Raw genomic sequence first — 15083 nt, 5'->3', positions numbered from 1 at the left:
AGGAGGAGCCCCCCCCGGCAGCAGGTACGTCCCCGCCGGCATCCCCTCCCTCCTGCCTCCCTCCTGCCTCCCTCCCTGCCTCCTTCCCCGCCGCCCGCCCTCCCTCCCTCCGCCTGCATGGGGAGAGCCGCGGAATGGCGGAGCGAGAGAAAGGAGCCGCATCCCCGTCCGCCTCCTCCCCCTTCCTGGGGCTGCACCTCGCCTCGCCCCCCAATTTCAGGTACCGGACGCCTCCCCCGGGACCCCCACGGGGCTGCCCGGGCCGCAGCCCCCCCCCTTTTATCCTCCCCCCCCAAGCCCCGGGCACCGCTCCCCATCCGCCGCAGCCCCCCCACCCCCAGCCCCGCACTGCCGCTGCGGCCCCCTCCTCATCCAGCCCTTCTGCATCCTCCCCAAGCATCCTTCAGCCCCCACAGCTCGCCCCATGCACCCCCTCATCCCCCCCACCCCATACATCGCTGAACCCCCACCTCATCCCCCCCAGCACCTCTCCAGCCCCCCCCAACCCCTGCTGGCCCCATATACCCCCCCATTTGCCATTTCAGCCTCTTTCACCCTCCAGCTTTTGCCCCCTCTGCCCCTCCATCAGCCTCCTCACCTGCCTTGCCTCCTCCTCAGCCACCTCTCGCTGATGGCAGCGCTTCGCCTCCCTCTCCGCCCCCCAGGGGAGCCTTTTTCTAGCCCTTTCCTCGAAATCCCGGGCGCTGCCTTGCCCTCCCCAGCGCCGTGCAGGTGGGAGCGTGCCAGGATTGATCCTCGCAGCTCCACCAAGCGCTCCCATCGATTTGGGACGGGGAGGGGGGACACGACACCTCCCGTGCCCAGCAAAGCTGCTGGTGGGGACGTGAGATGGCGAGGGCCAGGCCAGGGATGGCCACGGTGCCAAACATGCAGGGACCGGGAGGTTTGGACCTGCTGGTCCCTCCCGTGAGCAGCTCTGGGACGGGATGTGCTCGGCGGGTACGGGGGCTTGGTGGGGAAGGGGCCATCACCTGCTGGCCATCTGGGGCAGCTGGGTGCCTCTGGCGGCCGTGACATCTTTACAGCCATCGATTTACGCTCGGGGGTGCTGTGGCGGCGATGTGTGGGAGCTGGGTGAGGGGGGGGATCAGCACCAGGTGGCTACGTGGTGAGATTTTGGAGGTGGGGAGGAGCGGTGGAGCCATGGCTGAGTGATCACCATCCCCTGAGCCCTGGGACCAGCGGGGCCGTGTGAGGAAGCATCCAGCTGTGTCCAGCTGTGTGTTTTTTTCCCCCCGTTTACCTCCGAAGGGCCCAGCAGACCTCTGCCACCGGAGCCCCTCTGCCGGGCGGCTCCTGCAGCCGCCTGCTATTGCAGCGCTGCCTGCCAGAGCCGCTGGGCGCTGCTGCAACATGGCTGGGGGAAGCCTGCACGCCCAGCCCTCACGCTGCCTCTTGGAGACGGCCGCCACGGAGCCGGGGCTCGGGTGTTGGGAAGGGGATGGGAGCCGAGAGCGTTGGGCTCGCCGGCAGCACGGTCCCGTGGGCGCCTTGTGGGGGTCCTGCCCCTCCAGCCATCATCGCCCCACAAGGTGCTGCGCGGCCTAAACGGGGACGAGCTGGTGGCTCGGGTCCTGAGGGGACTCGGGCAGCAGGTGACACCATGGGCTGGCCCTGAAGCCATGAGGAGGCCGGGGGGGAGGCCTGGCAGGTCCCCGTGGCTGATGTGGTTTGGGGCGGTCTGAGAAGGGGCGGAGGCCCCGTGGCCACCCATCCTGTTGCCCCCATGTCCCCAAGCTCTATCCAGAGGTGGTGGTGGCCCCAGCACGGTGTGGAGGCAGGCAGCAGTGGGGCCAAGGGGAAAATGCATCAGCTGGCCGTCTGTCCAGCCTGCCGGGGCTCCTGGGCGGCAGAGCCTTGCAGGAGGGGAGCCAGGAGCTGTGGTGTTGCTCCTCAGGAAGCCTGGTGCCTGCAGGAAACCACGATGTCCCACGAGGGTCAGCATCTCTGGGGGATGGAGACCTCACCACCTCCTCGGCAAGCTCAAGGGAGTGTTTTTGGGCTGAGGCAGAGACCAGCCTCGGTGCTAAGGGTTGTCTGCATGCCTGATGTGGGCCTTTGGGTCTGGGAAGCCTTGAGCTGGGGAGCGAGGTGGGTGACCCTGCTTTTTGTGATGGGGGACCAAAGGTTGGTCTGGTTCTGAGGGAGCCCCAGCAGACGGGTTCACTGAAGCCCCCTCTGTGCCGTGTTGTCCTGGCCAGGCCCCAGCATGGAGCCCCTGACCCCAAACCTCCCTGGAGCCGAGCCCTGTGCCTGGGCCCTGCTCCTACGGCCAAACCCTGCAGGCAGGGGCTGTCCCTGCTTGTGCACTCGCAGTTTTCGGGTGGCAGCTGGGGGATGCCAGCATTGTTGGGGGTTGAGAGGTGTCCTCTGGCAGGCGTGCTGTCCTTGTTGGCCTCAGGGCTTTGCTCAGCCTCCCTGGAGAGTCCCACACCTTCCTGCAGCAGCACACAGGTGGTACCCACGCTTCTCCTGCTGGCACTCAGGGGAAAGTTGGCCCAAATGTCCCTGTAAGGCCTGCTCGAGCTTTTGTGGACCATGATAGTGCTGATGGGAGTAAGGGCTGCTGCTCGTTGCTGGTATTCTTAGCCTCTTTGAGGAGCAGGAGAGAAAGGCAGGGGTGTTCCCAGCATGGAGGAGCAGGGGGTGAATAAGAGCCCTCCTTGCCTCCCCTGGAGCATCCACACAAGAGGAGAAAAGGGCAGCAGCAACATAGATAGATTTCTTTATTCATTCCATTGAGCCAGAAGGTTTTGAACAGAGCAGACGCCTCCAGGCAGAGCTGGTAGGGAAGATGGAGCCTGGGATACTGTTGTAAGGGAGCCGAGAGACACCAAATACAGCGTCAGGAGTGAAACCCACCAGTGGCACTGAACCAGGGGAGCAGCAGCCGGCGGCAGAGGAGCTCAGCAGAGTGGCCCACGTGGCTCGGGGCTGGCTGAGGAGGCAGCAGGGCCATGGGGGCAGAAAGCCGACCCCTCTCCAGCAGCATGAAGCCAAAAGAAAGCCCCCCTGCCCTGCAGGAAGGCATCCCATCGCTGTGACGGGGCCCTAATGGGACTCTTCTGTTCCTCCCTGTCTCGGCCAGTGATGCTGCAAGGGCAGGAGAAGGAGCCGGGGTAACCAGATGCCCCGCTGCGGGTGCTGGGGACCGGCCGCTGGAGCGCTACCAGGAGCCGGGCTGGCTGGCTGGCAGGCAGAGGCAGTCAGCATCCCCGGCAGAGAGCAGGGACTTGGCACGGGCTCAGCTGGGGAGGCTATTTTTTTATTTTTCTCCCCCTCCAGGACAGCTGATTCCATCTATTTTTAATGAGCTTGCCCGGGTTGCGCAGTGAGGAGACGGAGCAGCACCGGCAGCCACGGGCTGCACTGGGGCAGGGGGTGCCCAGCGCTCAGCATCCCCCCACCAACAACTGACCCCGGGCCGGGGTCTGCCTCGGGGTGGGAGCGCGTGCCCCAGGGAACGGGGGGGTCCTCCTCGATGCAGCTGCCCCTGGGCATGGAGTCGAGCGCCGAAGAGGAGAGCTGGCTGGAAGACCAGTGGGAGAAATGGTAGGGGACCGGCTGGGTATGGGGACAGGGGGGCTGTCCCTAGGGGTGTGCATGGGGACGGGTGACAGCCCCTCGCCTGCGGGCACATCGCCCTCTCGCACCGGCGCTGCTGCAGGACAGCAGCAAACTTGGCACCGAGCGGAGCCTGAAGTTTTCCTGGCTGTGCAGGGAGACGTGCGGCAAATGGGGCCGCCGTGGGCACGGGAATGTGCGTGTCCGGCAGGATTTTTCAGCAGGGCGAGAGGAGGGAGCTGCCAACATGCGGCGTGGTGGAGATAAAAGGGCTGGCGTGCAGGGGGGTCACCTCTCCTGCTGCTGGGTGCAGGCAGGGATGGTGCTGGGGCCCGTGGCTCCTCACTGTGCTTCCACGTCTCGGCGGACAGAGGGAAGGGGCTGATGGTGCCCAGCCATGGCGACCCCTGTAACCAGAGAAGAAATCGATCTGAGCTTTGAAGGTTTCTCTGCGAGCATCCTGCTCTGCGCTTCCTCCCCTCCTGCAGGCAGCAGCCGTGGGGCACGTGGGACTCCTCCCAGTGTGGCCCTGCTTCGTCTCCTGTAGGGACACCTCCACCCCATGGCTGGCAGAGGACTTTTGGGCTGGGCTCTTGTGTTTCCCACCCCGGTAATGAACAGACACGAGGAGCATTGCGGTAGCACCACGTATAGAAATGTTTTAATGCACAGGAGCCAGGGGCTCCCCGGGGAGGCAAGCGAGCACGCGAGGAGCTGGGTAGTCAGCACATTTCCAGCCGCTAAAAGGAAATCTCTGCAAACTTTCCAAAGGGGAGTAATGTGTCTGTGGGGCTGACAGCCATGAGGGAGCCATAAAGGGCTCATCGGGGCAGTGAGCGATGCCGATGGGCTCGGTTTGTGGTGTGTGCAAGGTCTGCAGGTCTCGATGTGATCACATGCCCAGCGGGTCCATCCTCCTGCCGTGTCCCACCGGGCCCTGCCCTCCCCGTGATCCCAGTGTTTGCCCCGCTGGTCCCAGAGGTGGTGTTGGTGGCCCCGTCTGGGTGTGCCCTCCTGCCCCCCACACATGCAGTGTGTGACCGTGGTCTCCGCTCCCTCCAGGCTCACCCACGACATCAGCCTCGAGGAGTTTGAGGATGAAGACCTCTCCGAGATCACCGATGAGTGTGGCATCAGCCTGCACTGCAAGGAGAGCCTGGCCGCCCGGGTAGGCGCATGGGATGGGGACAGGGATGGGATTCTGCGTTGTGCTCATGTGTTTGGTGCTGGCTTTGGGCAAGGAGGCACTGGTGGCCTTCTGCAGCCTCTGATTTGGGACCTTCCCAGGGCAGAAGGAGGCTGCTGGGGCACCAGCACTGAGCCCGGTGCCTGAGGCTGGGCGTACTGAGCCTGCTGGGGCGCGAGGCGGAGGCGAGCTGTTCCTAAACAGGGGAGCCGACCGTGCTCAGAAAAAAGCAGCTGCTAAAAATACGCACAAATGGTTTAGACGGGATGTGGAGGATTGCCCGAGGAGCAGAACTGAAAGCGGCGGCTGCGAGGGGGGCTTTTCAGCCTGAAATGTCAGCGCTGAGAGCCAGGGAGCTCGCGGGCCCGATGGCGATGGCTCCCGCGAGACGAGAGCTTGCGGGATGGGATGCGTCTGGTGAAGCAGCCAGGCCCGGGGGGAGTGTTTTGGCTGGGTCTGGCCACGTGCACGGCGCGGAGGCTGGGAAACCGGGAATAACCCCGGCATGTGAGCGCCGGCTGCATCCCGTGGGGACGCGGCCCCGGCTGAGGGCAGGAGCCAAACTGAAACCTGGAGCAGAGCGGGCTCCTGAAGGCTGGGCGGGTGCCGAAATTCCCCCCTGGAGCTGGGAGAGGCTGGAGAAGGTGGCTGCTGGACGGTGCCGGGCGGGCAAAGATGCCCAGCAGCAAAATGCCTTTGCAAAGGGCGATACCTCAACAGAGGAGGGGGTTGGTGGTGTTTTTTTTGGGTGTGTGGTGTTTTTTTTTGGTGCTGGGAAAACAATGATGACTTCATCACGGGCTATTTTAGCAGCTCTCCAGAAATAGTGGCTCAGGCACACAGCTTGCAAAACGTGGCTGGCTCCGGCAAGGAGGCTGGGTGCAGCAATGTGGGGCACAGTGGCACAAGTGCAAGGCACAGGTTTTGGGTTCAGCCTCGGTTTGCTTGCTTTTGAACACAGGGCAGCTTATTCCCAAATTCGGTAAGGTGGGTCCTGCTGAAAGCAGGCTGCAGCTAGCGAAGGTTTGTGGCATCATTCGTGTTCCGGGAGCTGCTGGAACCGTTTAATGCAGGAACAAGAAATAGAAAAAAAAAAATACTCTTCTTGGAAATAAGGGAGAGTGAGAGAAGCAGTGCCCGAGGGAAAAGAGCAGGGATGTGCCTGCATTAAACCCACATGGGCTGATCCCAGCCACAAAGATACAGACGTGGGGAGACAATCGCTGTGATTTTACAGCACAGTAAGGCTCCTGGAAATGCGGGGCTTCCTCTCGTTCCCATCCCTGGCTCAGTGTGACCTCTTCCCCGCCGCCAGCCTTCGGGCTGTGCCAGAAGGGAGGGGAACAAGCAGCATCCACCCCGTGCCAGCCCCTTAACGCGTACCTGCAGCGGTTGTAGTTCCCTCTGAGCTACCGAACCCCGAATGGCGCGTCACTCCTCGTGCCCACGTTCCTCAGAAACAGGCTCTGTTTTGCTCTTCTGCGTCCTTCTGGGACTTTCCCTCCTCTGAGCTCCCCGAGTGACTGCCACAGCTCCAGGATTGCCGAGGCAGCATCATTAGCAGTCTCGGCAGCATGTCAGCAGCTGCCTCCAATACGCCTCCCTCAGCTCGGTCTCACCAGTTTAGCTGGCAGGTTCCCCCAGCTCTGCTCCCATTTCCTTGTGAAAATCCAGGTGATTTGCCACAACCCCTGGCATCCGCCATGAGAACCGGGGCACGACCCGGTTCGAAGGCGACGACCACCACAAGCTTTGGTGGTCTGGAGGGGCAAGCAGGCTGGGCTGAGGCTGGAAATCTGCCTTTATTTTGGGGCTGGGGTCAGTGCTGCTGCGGGGTGCAGGGGAGGCAGGTCAGGACCGCGTCCCCCCAGCCTGTAGTGGGGCAGAGGGAGGGAAGGAAGGCCGGCAGCCACGGCGATGGGCACGTGGGGTGGGACACGCCACCATCCCCTGCTGCTTTAAAAGGCTGAGGCCAACTGGCACGGCCATCCTCCGGCCCTCCCAGTCTCCTGACCGAGCCGCTAATCCCGGCAGGGCTGTGTGAGCCGGGCGGGCGGCGCGGCGCGGGCGGCGGGCGGCGGGGAGGGCAGCCGGCTGCAGGCCGAGATGCTGCAGCTCGACCTCATCGACGCCGCCGGGGATGCGCCGGCCGAGGAGCAGACGGAGCCCCAGGCGCTGCAGAAAGCCCCCCAGCCCCCCAGCACCGAGAGCTACCGGCCCAAGCGACCCACCACGCTCAACCTCTTCCCGCAGGTGCCTCGCAGCCAGGTGAGAACCGGCCCGGAGGGGTGGGAGGGGATTTAGGGGCTTTTTCCCCCCGGCTTTTGCCCCCCTGAGCTTTTGCCCCCCTGCTTTTGCATGGAGGGTGTTCCCAGGCGCTGCTGTCCCCGTGAGGGGTGGTGTTTAGGTGCCCTGCATGCTGCCCCTCTGAGCTGGCCTCCCCGAGCCCCGTCATCCCTCCCGCAAACTTCCCAAACCCGCACAAGGTGTGCCGCTGCGCGCGGGGCTATTTTTTGCCTTCCTCCTGCCTTCGGCAGCGGCTTCCCTTGCCAAGTAGGAGGATTTTCGTGGCGCTGACGTGCAGCTGAGGAGCGCAGAGCGAGAGGCAGGTGTCCCCGTGGGTGACAGATGGGGAGTAGTCGGAGCTGGGTGTCACCAGCCCGGCACAGGCAGCTGATGCCAGCTCTCTGCCTGAGGCCATGGGTGGGAGGAGGAGGAGGAGAAAGAGGAGGAGGAGGAAGGCACGGAGCCAGGACAATGCCCGCAGGGCAGCTGGCACCGGGGACAAAGGCAGCAGGGACACGGGGAGGGGGGGGGAGCTGGCTGGAGCATAATGGACAAGGGGACAGCAGGCAGCCTTGTCCCACCCTGCGCAGGGACCCCGAGGAGCCGGTGGCACGTGGGAGCCACATCCAGCTGGGGGGACGGGGACAGCAAAGGCACCCCCCGGGCAGTTGGTCCCAACCAGTGTCCAGACCTGCGGAGAGGTATTTTTGGGGGGTGGCATGGGGGGTGGGGGTGCATAGATGGTGGGCTGGGGAGGGGGAGGCTGCGGGGCCACGCTGGGGGCCACAGGTACGACCCAAGCTGAGGATATCGGGAACAGGAGCTCTGTGGCACAGGGCCTGATGTGGCTGGAAGTGGGAGCCCGGAGCCAGCAGGGATGGGCACATGGGGCCCGTGTGTGTGCCCCGAGGACAGGACAGGGTGCTGGGGATCCCACAGATCTTGGTGGGCTTCAGGGCAGAGCTTCGTGTTGGTGGGGAAGCAAAGCGAGGGGCAGCTCCCGCGCTGATGGTGACGGCTGCAGGAGAAAACCCCGAGAGTCCCAAGCTTGGAGCTTGAGCAAAAACTGCTGCTGGGGGAGAAATACCCGCGCTGTGCCCCAGAGCTCTCTGCAAAGCCCGGGAGCAAAGCGTGCCCAGGAGGGTGGGCTGCACCCCGGGATGGGCACGGGCACCGCGGGGAAGCGCTCGGGCGGTCCCAGGCAGTGCCCAGGGACCGTGACGGCCCCAGCCGCTGTGCATGGCTGTGGGATGGGGAGGGATGGCTGCCACGTGCTGTTTACTGCCCGGGTGACAAGGCGGCTTTGTTCTCCTCCCCAGGACACCCTGAATAACAACTCCCTGGGGAAAAAGCACAGTTGGCAGGAGCGGGTGTCCCGGTCGTCGTCCCCTCTGAAAACGGGTGAGTTGGGGGGCTGGTGGTCAGGGGCCCCGCACCCTTGGGTGGCTCCTGGGGGTCGATCCCCAGCCTGCAGCATGGGGTGAGCGGTGCTGGAGGTTGGGGAAAACATCCCGAATGGGAACATGTCCATCTTGAGCCTGGAGCATCCCCGCTGGTGGGAACACCAATGCTGCTCTCCTCCCCACAGGTGAGCAGACCCCTCCCCACGACCACGTTTGCCTGAGTGATGAGGTCAATCACCAAAACAGCACAACCTCCACCAAAGACCGGGGCACGTCCACGGAGAGCCCGTGCCGGCGCACAGCAGCCACCCAGATGGCGCCCGCCTGCGTCGCCTCGTCCCGGCCCCCCGAGAAGCACCAGGCCACCAGCAGGCCCCCGCCCCACGGAGCCAGCGTGGTGGTGGTGACGACGAGGGGCCCCGAGGCCCACCGCGACCGCATCCGCTACCAGACGGACGTGAGGCTGGAGGCCACGGAGGAGATCTACCTGACGCCCGTGCAGAAGAACTCGGACCCGCTGGAGACCGAGAAGCCGTTCCTGTCCCAGTCCAGCGAGAACCGCATGTCCATCAGCTCCGACATCGACACCTCCAGCTACTCGGCCCTGGCAGGGAAAACCAACCCCTCCATCAGCGAGGAGGACGAGGTGCTGGACTACATGTCCTCCCCTGACAAGACGAGCCTGCCCCGGGCCTCCTGCGTGGGTGGGAGCAGCGGCTACCGGCCGGGCCACAACCTTCAGAGAGCGTCGGTGAGTTCGGACACCAGCGCCTTGTCCTACGACTCGGTCAAGTACACGCTGGTGGTGGATGAGAACGTGCAGCTGGAGCTGGTCAGCCTCAAGCAGTGCTACTCGGGCTACAGCGACGAGAGCGACTCGGCCACCGTCTACGACAACTGTGTCTCCTCGCCCTACGAGTCGGCCATCGGCGAGGAGTATGAGGAGGACGCGCTGAAACGCGACTCGGTCTGCCTCTCCGAGGACTCCACGCCCGAGGCGGACATCCACTTCTCCAAGAAGTTCCTCAACGTCTTCATGAGCGGCCGGACACGCTCCTCCAGTGAGTGCTGGGCGGAGGGAGGAGGTGGGTGGGGGGCTGTGTCCCCAGGCAGCCCTGCAGGTCCCTGGTATGAGCTTGCCTGGTCCAGGGTGCCCTGCAGGGCCTCCAGCGAGATGGAGAAGCTCCAGCAGGTGCTGGCTCCACAGCCTGTGATTTCTTCCCTTGTGGCCGAGGGGTATGGGGGGGCTGGAAAAGCCTCGTATCACACAGCTGGGGGCATTTCAACCTGTTTTTTTGTCTGAGCTAAAACCACGAGGTATGAGCGAGGGCCGTGTCCTACCTGCGGTGGTGCTGGCCCTCAGAGCTGCAGCGTGCCCCTCTGCCTTCCTCCCCAGGTGCCGAGTCCTTCGGGTTGTTCTCCTGCATGATCAACGGCGAGGAGCAGGAGCAGACCCACCGCGCTGTCTTCAGGTGAGTGTGGGCACGAGCAGCATCCCAAGGCTGTCCCTACCCAAACCATGCTGCTCCCAACATGGGCAGCCTGGGGACCAACCCGTTGTCCTTAGCTCAGGGGTGAGAGACCCCCCAGGGCACCCAGGATCTCTCTGTGCAGCCACATGGGGGATGCAGCAGGGGATAGATATCTATGTGTGCACTGGGGTCCTGCTGCCCTTTGAGCCTAAACCCGCTCAGATCTCCATTCAGCATCCCAGATCTTGGCTAATTGCACCTGCTGCCCACCCGTGCTGGCCGCGGGTCCCACGTTGCCCCTGACCCAGCAGCGGGTTGGCGAGCAGCCCGCCAGAGCAGCCAGGTGCCAGTGACTCCCTGCCCAGGTTTGTGCCTCGCCACGCGGACGAGCTGGAGCTGGAGGTGGACGACCCCTTGCTGGTGGAGGTGCAGGCGGAGGATTATTGGTACGAGGCCTACAACATGCGGACAGGGGACCGGGGCATTTTTCCTGCCTACTACGCTATCGAAGTCACCAAGGACCCAGACCACATAACAGGTACCAAGCTGCCGTGATGGTCGGCGATGTTGCTGATTCCCTGCTCACCTCTGAGAGGGAGAAAGGAGGGTGTCAGGCAAAGAATGATGGGGGTAGCTGCAGCCAGTGGTGGTGGGGGCTTGTACCCGATGCTGGGCAGGGAATTGTGCAGATGTAGGGGCATGGCGATGGCCATCAGAGATGATCCCTGCCACGTGCTCTGTCTTCCAGCTCTGGCCAAGAACAGCGACTGGGTGGACCAGTTTCGGGTGAAGTTCCTGGGCTCAGTGCAGGTTCCCTATCACAAGGGCAACGACGTGCTGTGCGCAGCCATGCAGAAGGTAGTGTCCCAGCCCGGGCTGAGCCCCTGCGTGGGAGCGGGGAGAAGAGAAGGGGTGAGCTGTCCTCACGGGCTGCCCATGAGTGCCAGGGCTTTGTGTCTCTGTCTCCCCGCAGATTGCCACCACGCGCCGCCTTACTGTGCACTTTAACCCACCCTCCAGCTGCGTCCTGGAGATCAGCGTGCGCGGGGTCAAGATTGCCGTGAAATCTGACGACTCCAAGGAGCACAGCAAGGTAGTACCCACTCGTCTCATCCCTTCCCTACTTGGAAGCTAGCTCTTAGCTTGGGAATTAAGGGTCTCCACCCAAACGTGCTCCTTGTTCCGTGAGAAACACCATCCAAAGGGTTGTAGGCCCACCATCAGGGTCCCCCAAGCCTGGTGGGAGCCCAGTTTTGGGCTGTACCAGAGGATGGTTCCCTCACAGCTGCCAAGCGAGTTGTTGTGCTGGGATGCTGCGAGCTGAGCTGCACCCGTAATCCCTCAGCTGCTCCTAAACCTTCCTGCTACTATTTTGAGTGGTGTCCTCCAGATCTGCCCCGTAATCTCTTTAGCTGGGTATTGCAGGCTGCTGATAAGTGGTCTCCATAAGTAGCCTAGCAAGATGCTGTGTGGAGGCAAGCAAAGCCTTCACAGCAAGCATTTTGGAAACCTTGTCTTTGGAAGGGGTGCTGGATTAGTCCATGGCCACGGGTGCTGTGGTGGTGAGCTGGGCTCAGCCTGAGCTCCGATTTCCGGGACTGGAGACCAGCTGCCCCGCAGGGCGTGTGGGGAGGCGTGTTGACAAGTTTTTTCTCTGTTTCCCCCAGGTAAACAAGTGTAGCCATTTTTTCCAGCTGAAGAACATTTCCTTTTGTGGATACCATCCAAAGAACAACAAGTGAGTAGCGGGTGGTGCAGGGCAGCTCTCAGTGCCTTGATGCACGGAGGCTTCGCTGCCTTCCTGCCTCCAGCATCCCCATCCTGAGGGCTCCCCTTCCCCTGTAAGCCACAGCTTCATGCGAGGAGCATCCTTTGGGTGGGTTTCACATCCCTGGGCCATGCGAGCTGGTGGCCACTGGGGTTTGGGACCCCCTTTGTCAAAGGTGGGCACTGGGGATGCTTGTTCCTGCCTTCCTGACACTCCATTCTCACCCGCTCTCTCTGCCCTCAGATATTTCGGGTTCATCACCAAGCACCCTGCTGACCACAGATTTGCCTGCCACGTCTTTGTCTCGGAGGAGTCCACAAAGCCGCTCGCGGAGTCCGTAGGGTGAGTCGTGGCTGGGGTGGGAGGAAAGTGCTCCCTCCCCACGGACAGGAGGAGCAGCACCTGGCTCCTCTCCCCTGCAGCGAGGGGACTGGGGCCAGGGCCAGGGCTAGGGCTGACGCTGCTGCGGGCAGCGTGTTCCTGACAGCGCTGGAACAAATCCCGCTGCAAAGCTTTGCAGGCAGATGGCTGAAAGCCACGCGCTTTGTGGAGGCTCGGAGCTGGGATGGATATCTCGCTCCAGCGGTGCCCCTGGGTGCTAATGCATGAGGCTCCCTGGGGCCAGGAGGGGTTTGAGCTGACAGCAAGGGCGAGAAGGGGAGCAAAACAGGCTCGGTAAATGCCTCGGGGAGGGCGCAGCTGAGCTCTGCTCCGTGCTGTGTTGCAGGAGGGCTTTTCAGCAATTCTACAAAGAGTATGTGGAGTACACGTGCCCCACAGAGGACATCTACCTGGAGTAGGGGCTGGCATGGGCGCCTGCTGCACAGCCAAGGCTCGCCCCTTCCCCGTCGTGCATGGACAAGAGCTGCTTTGAGACCAGAGGAGGAGCGGGCCCAGGGAAGGGCTCCCCGGGGCACCGAGCTGCCTCTTTTCGTGGCTCCCCTTCCTCGGGCTGGGGCTGGGGGGACGGGAGGGGGGAGGGCTGGACAAATCGTGTTTATTGTACAAAATATTTAGTTTATTCTATTGGAGAAGTGCCCACGGGGTGCCCTGCCTGTGAGTGCTGGAGGGGCGGGCAGCACAGCCTTGCTCCAGCCCTTCCCTGCCGCAGGCCGGGGTGCCAGCAGCTCCTCCCTGTGACCGTGGCCCAGCTCCCCGTCACATCCCTCGGGGGTGACTTTTAACGAAGTGGCAGAGTCGGACTCCTGCAGGATGAAGACACAGCAGCTACAGCCAACAAGAACCACCTGAGGGCTCCTGCCTGGGGAGGGGACATCGCTTCCCTGCCAGGCCCCCGGGGACAAGGCTGCCGGGCAGGGAGGACGGAGCCCAGTGGCTCTGCTTGGAGTGCCAGAGAGAGGACGAGCTGAGACAGCTCATCCCTGCCTCTGCCCCCATCCCTCCCCTCTTAGATCCATGCCCTGGGGTGAGGAAGATCCCCCCCGTACCTCTGCAGCGACCACACCACGGGGAGGGAAGCGTTTCTCTGCCCCTGTCCCCTCTCCCCTCCAGCCGCAGGGGGCAGGGGCAGGGCTGAGCCACCCCCACCACGGTGGGGCTCAGCCCCATGCAGACCGGGGTGCCTGCCAGAAGCGGAGCAGGGAAGGGCTAAAGCCTGCAGGGAGCCGCACACATCTCCAGGGAGGTTCAAAACACCACCAGAAACCTTCCCTGGTCCCTGCAGCCAGCGGTCTCTGTGCTTCAGCTGGATCTGCTGTGATGGCAACAACTATTAAATATGATGGTTCATGGAGCAGTGCTGCGGTGCTCTTTGTGTCCCACAGCCGTAGGTTTGGGCCCTGGATTTCCCCAGCCTTTGGGGGTGCAGGAGGAGCTGGAGTACCTCAGGTTTCCTCTGAGAGACCCAGCTGCAGACCTTGGAAGCCAGAGATCGTGGCGTAACTTACCTCATGCCCTTCCATTTACAGTACCAGGAGGAATCTGGCTCTGTTACCTCTGTAGTTGCCATTATGTAGTTGAGGACAGCAAAAATATCCCGTCTTGGCCTTCTCTGCCTCAGGCTGAGCAGCCCCAGCTCCTCTAGCCTCTCATACCCTGAGGTATGGCTGGAGCCCCCCGTTCCTGCCCCCCACACCTACCTGTGTGCCCCGCTGTCCTGCGGCAGCGTGGGGCAGAGCAGAGGGCAGGCTCACAGGTGGGCATCGTCGTAGTACTCCAACAAATCAAGCTCATCGCGCTTGGTTTTGCCAGCTCTGCGCAGTCCTGCAGGCCGCTCCCGGGCTGCCCGGGTCCTGAAGCGAGGCTGCTTTGGTTTAATGCCATAATCTGGGGGTAGACAGCGGGGTGAGGGCTGGGGGGGCTGTCCTTGCCTTCCCTGGAGGGGTGAGTGCACGGGACGGGGCTGGGGGAAGAGCTGTACCATCCACCAGGCCAAAGTGCTGCTGCGGGAGCTCCAGAAGGGCGGAGAAGTCCTCAGGGACTGAGTAGCTGTGGAAGAAACCCCGAGGTGGAAGCGAGCCGAAGCCTTCCTGCACTCACCTGCGTCGGCACCACCAGCGGCAGCCCAGTGCTGCAGGAGCACTGGGGCTACAGGAGAAGGGGCAGCCAGCCCCTGCGGCACCACTGCAGGTACCGGGATGGGGGGAGAGGAGGAGGAGGAGAAGTGCCCTCACCTCTGGCGCAGGGGCAGGGAGAGTGCAGCCGCCAGCAGCTGGGCGAGCAGCAGCAGCCAGCACCGCATGGCTGAGCCGTCACCCACCCCTCTCAGGTTCCGCAGCGAGGTCACAGAGGAGCCACCCCGCTGGCCCCAGCCCTTCTCCCCCTCCCCAGCCTTCCAGGCTTTATCTTCAGCATCCTCCTTGTCAGAAGCCCAGGCTGCGAGCCCCGCACCCTGCCAGCCCCCAGGACAGCCCAGGGAGGAAGGCTTCCCTCACCCATGAGGCCAGCTGGCAGCAGGCGGGCTGCTCGGGGGCAGCCCAGTGCCACAGGCTGGCTGACAGACCAAACCGATGGCTCACGTGTCCCTGAACTACCAGAGCAGATACAGAAGACGGCCAGAGCTGCCCAAGCCTCAGCTGGACCCTTTATTAAGTGCTGCACAGCAGCGTTTGCTGAATTAATCTCTCCGGTTCTCTTTGCCCTTGGCCAATCCCCCTGAGCACTGGCTGGCAGCCATTCTGCAAACCCTTTTAGCACACGTTAGGTGCTAGCACAGCATCCCGCAAACTCTGGCAGGAAACTGGGGGCTGAAGCAGGCACCTGGAGTTAGAGATAGTCATAGCTGAGCATACAGGCCAGAGCAAAAAGCCTCTAAGAGACAATATTAAAACAGGAAGCATATCCCTGAGTAGACAACTGCGAAAGCTGCTCTTTCTGATAGGGACAGGCCTGCTGGCAACCAGACTCAGAAGACACAGGGGAAT

General features: G+C 63.1%; 2 protein-coding genes across 7 annotated transcripts; one reads left to right on the top strand and one right to left on the bottom strand.

Annotated features, from left to right (window-relative positions):
- Nucleotides 1-87: 87 nt before the first annotated feature.
- On the top strand, nt 88-13453 carry MAPK8IP1 (mitogen-activated protein kinase 8 interacting protein 1). 6 transcript variants are annotated; one of them, XM_068683797.1, is made up of 13 exons: nt 88-220; nt 4648-4753; nt 6806-7039; nt 7648-7758; nt 8377-8458; nt 8646-9521; nt 9857-9932; nt 10298-10470; nt 10681-10790; nt 10906-11025; nt 11600-11670; nt 11944-12042; nt 12428-13453. In XM_068683797.1, exons 1-13 carry the CDS (start codon nt 135-137, stop codon nt 12498-12500), a joined length of 2217 nt encoding a protein of 738 aa, XP_068539898.1. In that variant the 5' UTR covers nt 88-134; the 3' UTR covers nt 12501-13453. The 6 variants fall into 6 exon arrangements, with proteins under 6 accessions (XP_068539898.1, XP_068539900.1, XP_068539901.1 ...); XM_068683800.1 differs by lacking the exons at nt 88-220; nt 7648-7758 and adding exons at nt 3342-3573; nt 5706-5710 and having other exon boundaries at nt 6817-7039; XM_068683798.1 differs by lacking the exon at nt 88-220 and adding an exon at nt 3344-3573.
- Nucleotides 13447-14872, bottom strand: FREY1 (Frey regulator of sperm-oocyte fusion 1). Its single transcript, XM_068683820.1, is given in 3 exon segments — nt 13447-13986; nt 14081-14148; nt 14328-14872. Coding segments are annotated over 3 exon segments (279 nt in total). The 5' UTR covers nt 14402-14872; the 3' UTR covers nt 13447-13849.
- Between the last annotated feature and the right edge of the window lie 211 nt (nt 14873-15083).

Source organism: Anas acuta, chromosome 5 (genome assembly GCF_963932015.1).
Source record: "Anas acuta chromosome 5, bAnaAcu1.1, whole genome shotgun sequence".
Taxonomy (NCBI): Eukaryota; Metazoa; Chordata; class Aves; order Anseriformes; family Anatidae; genus Anas; species Anas acuta.
This window is presented reverse-complemented; position numbering and strand designations above follow the sequence as displayed.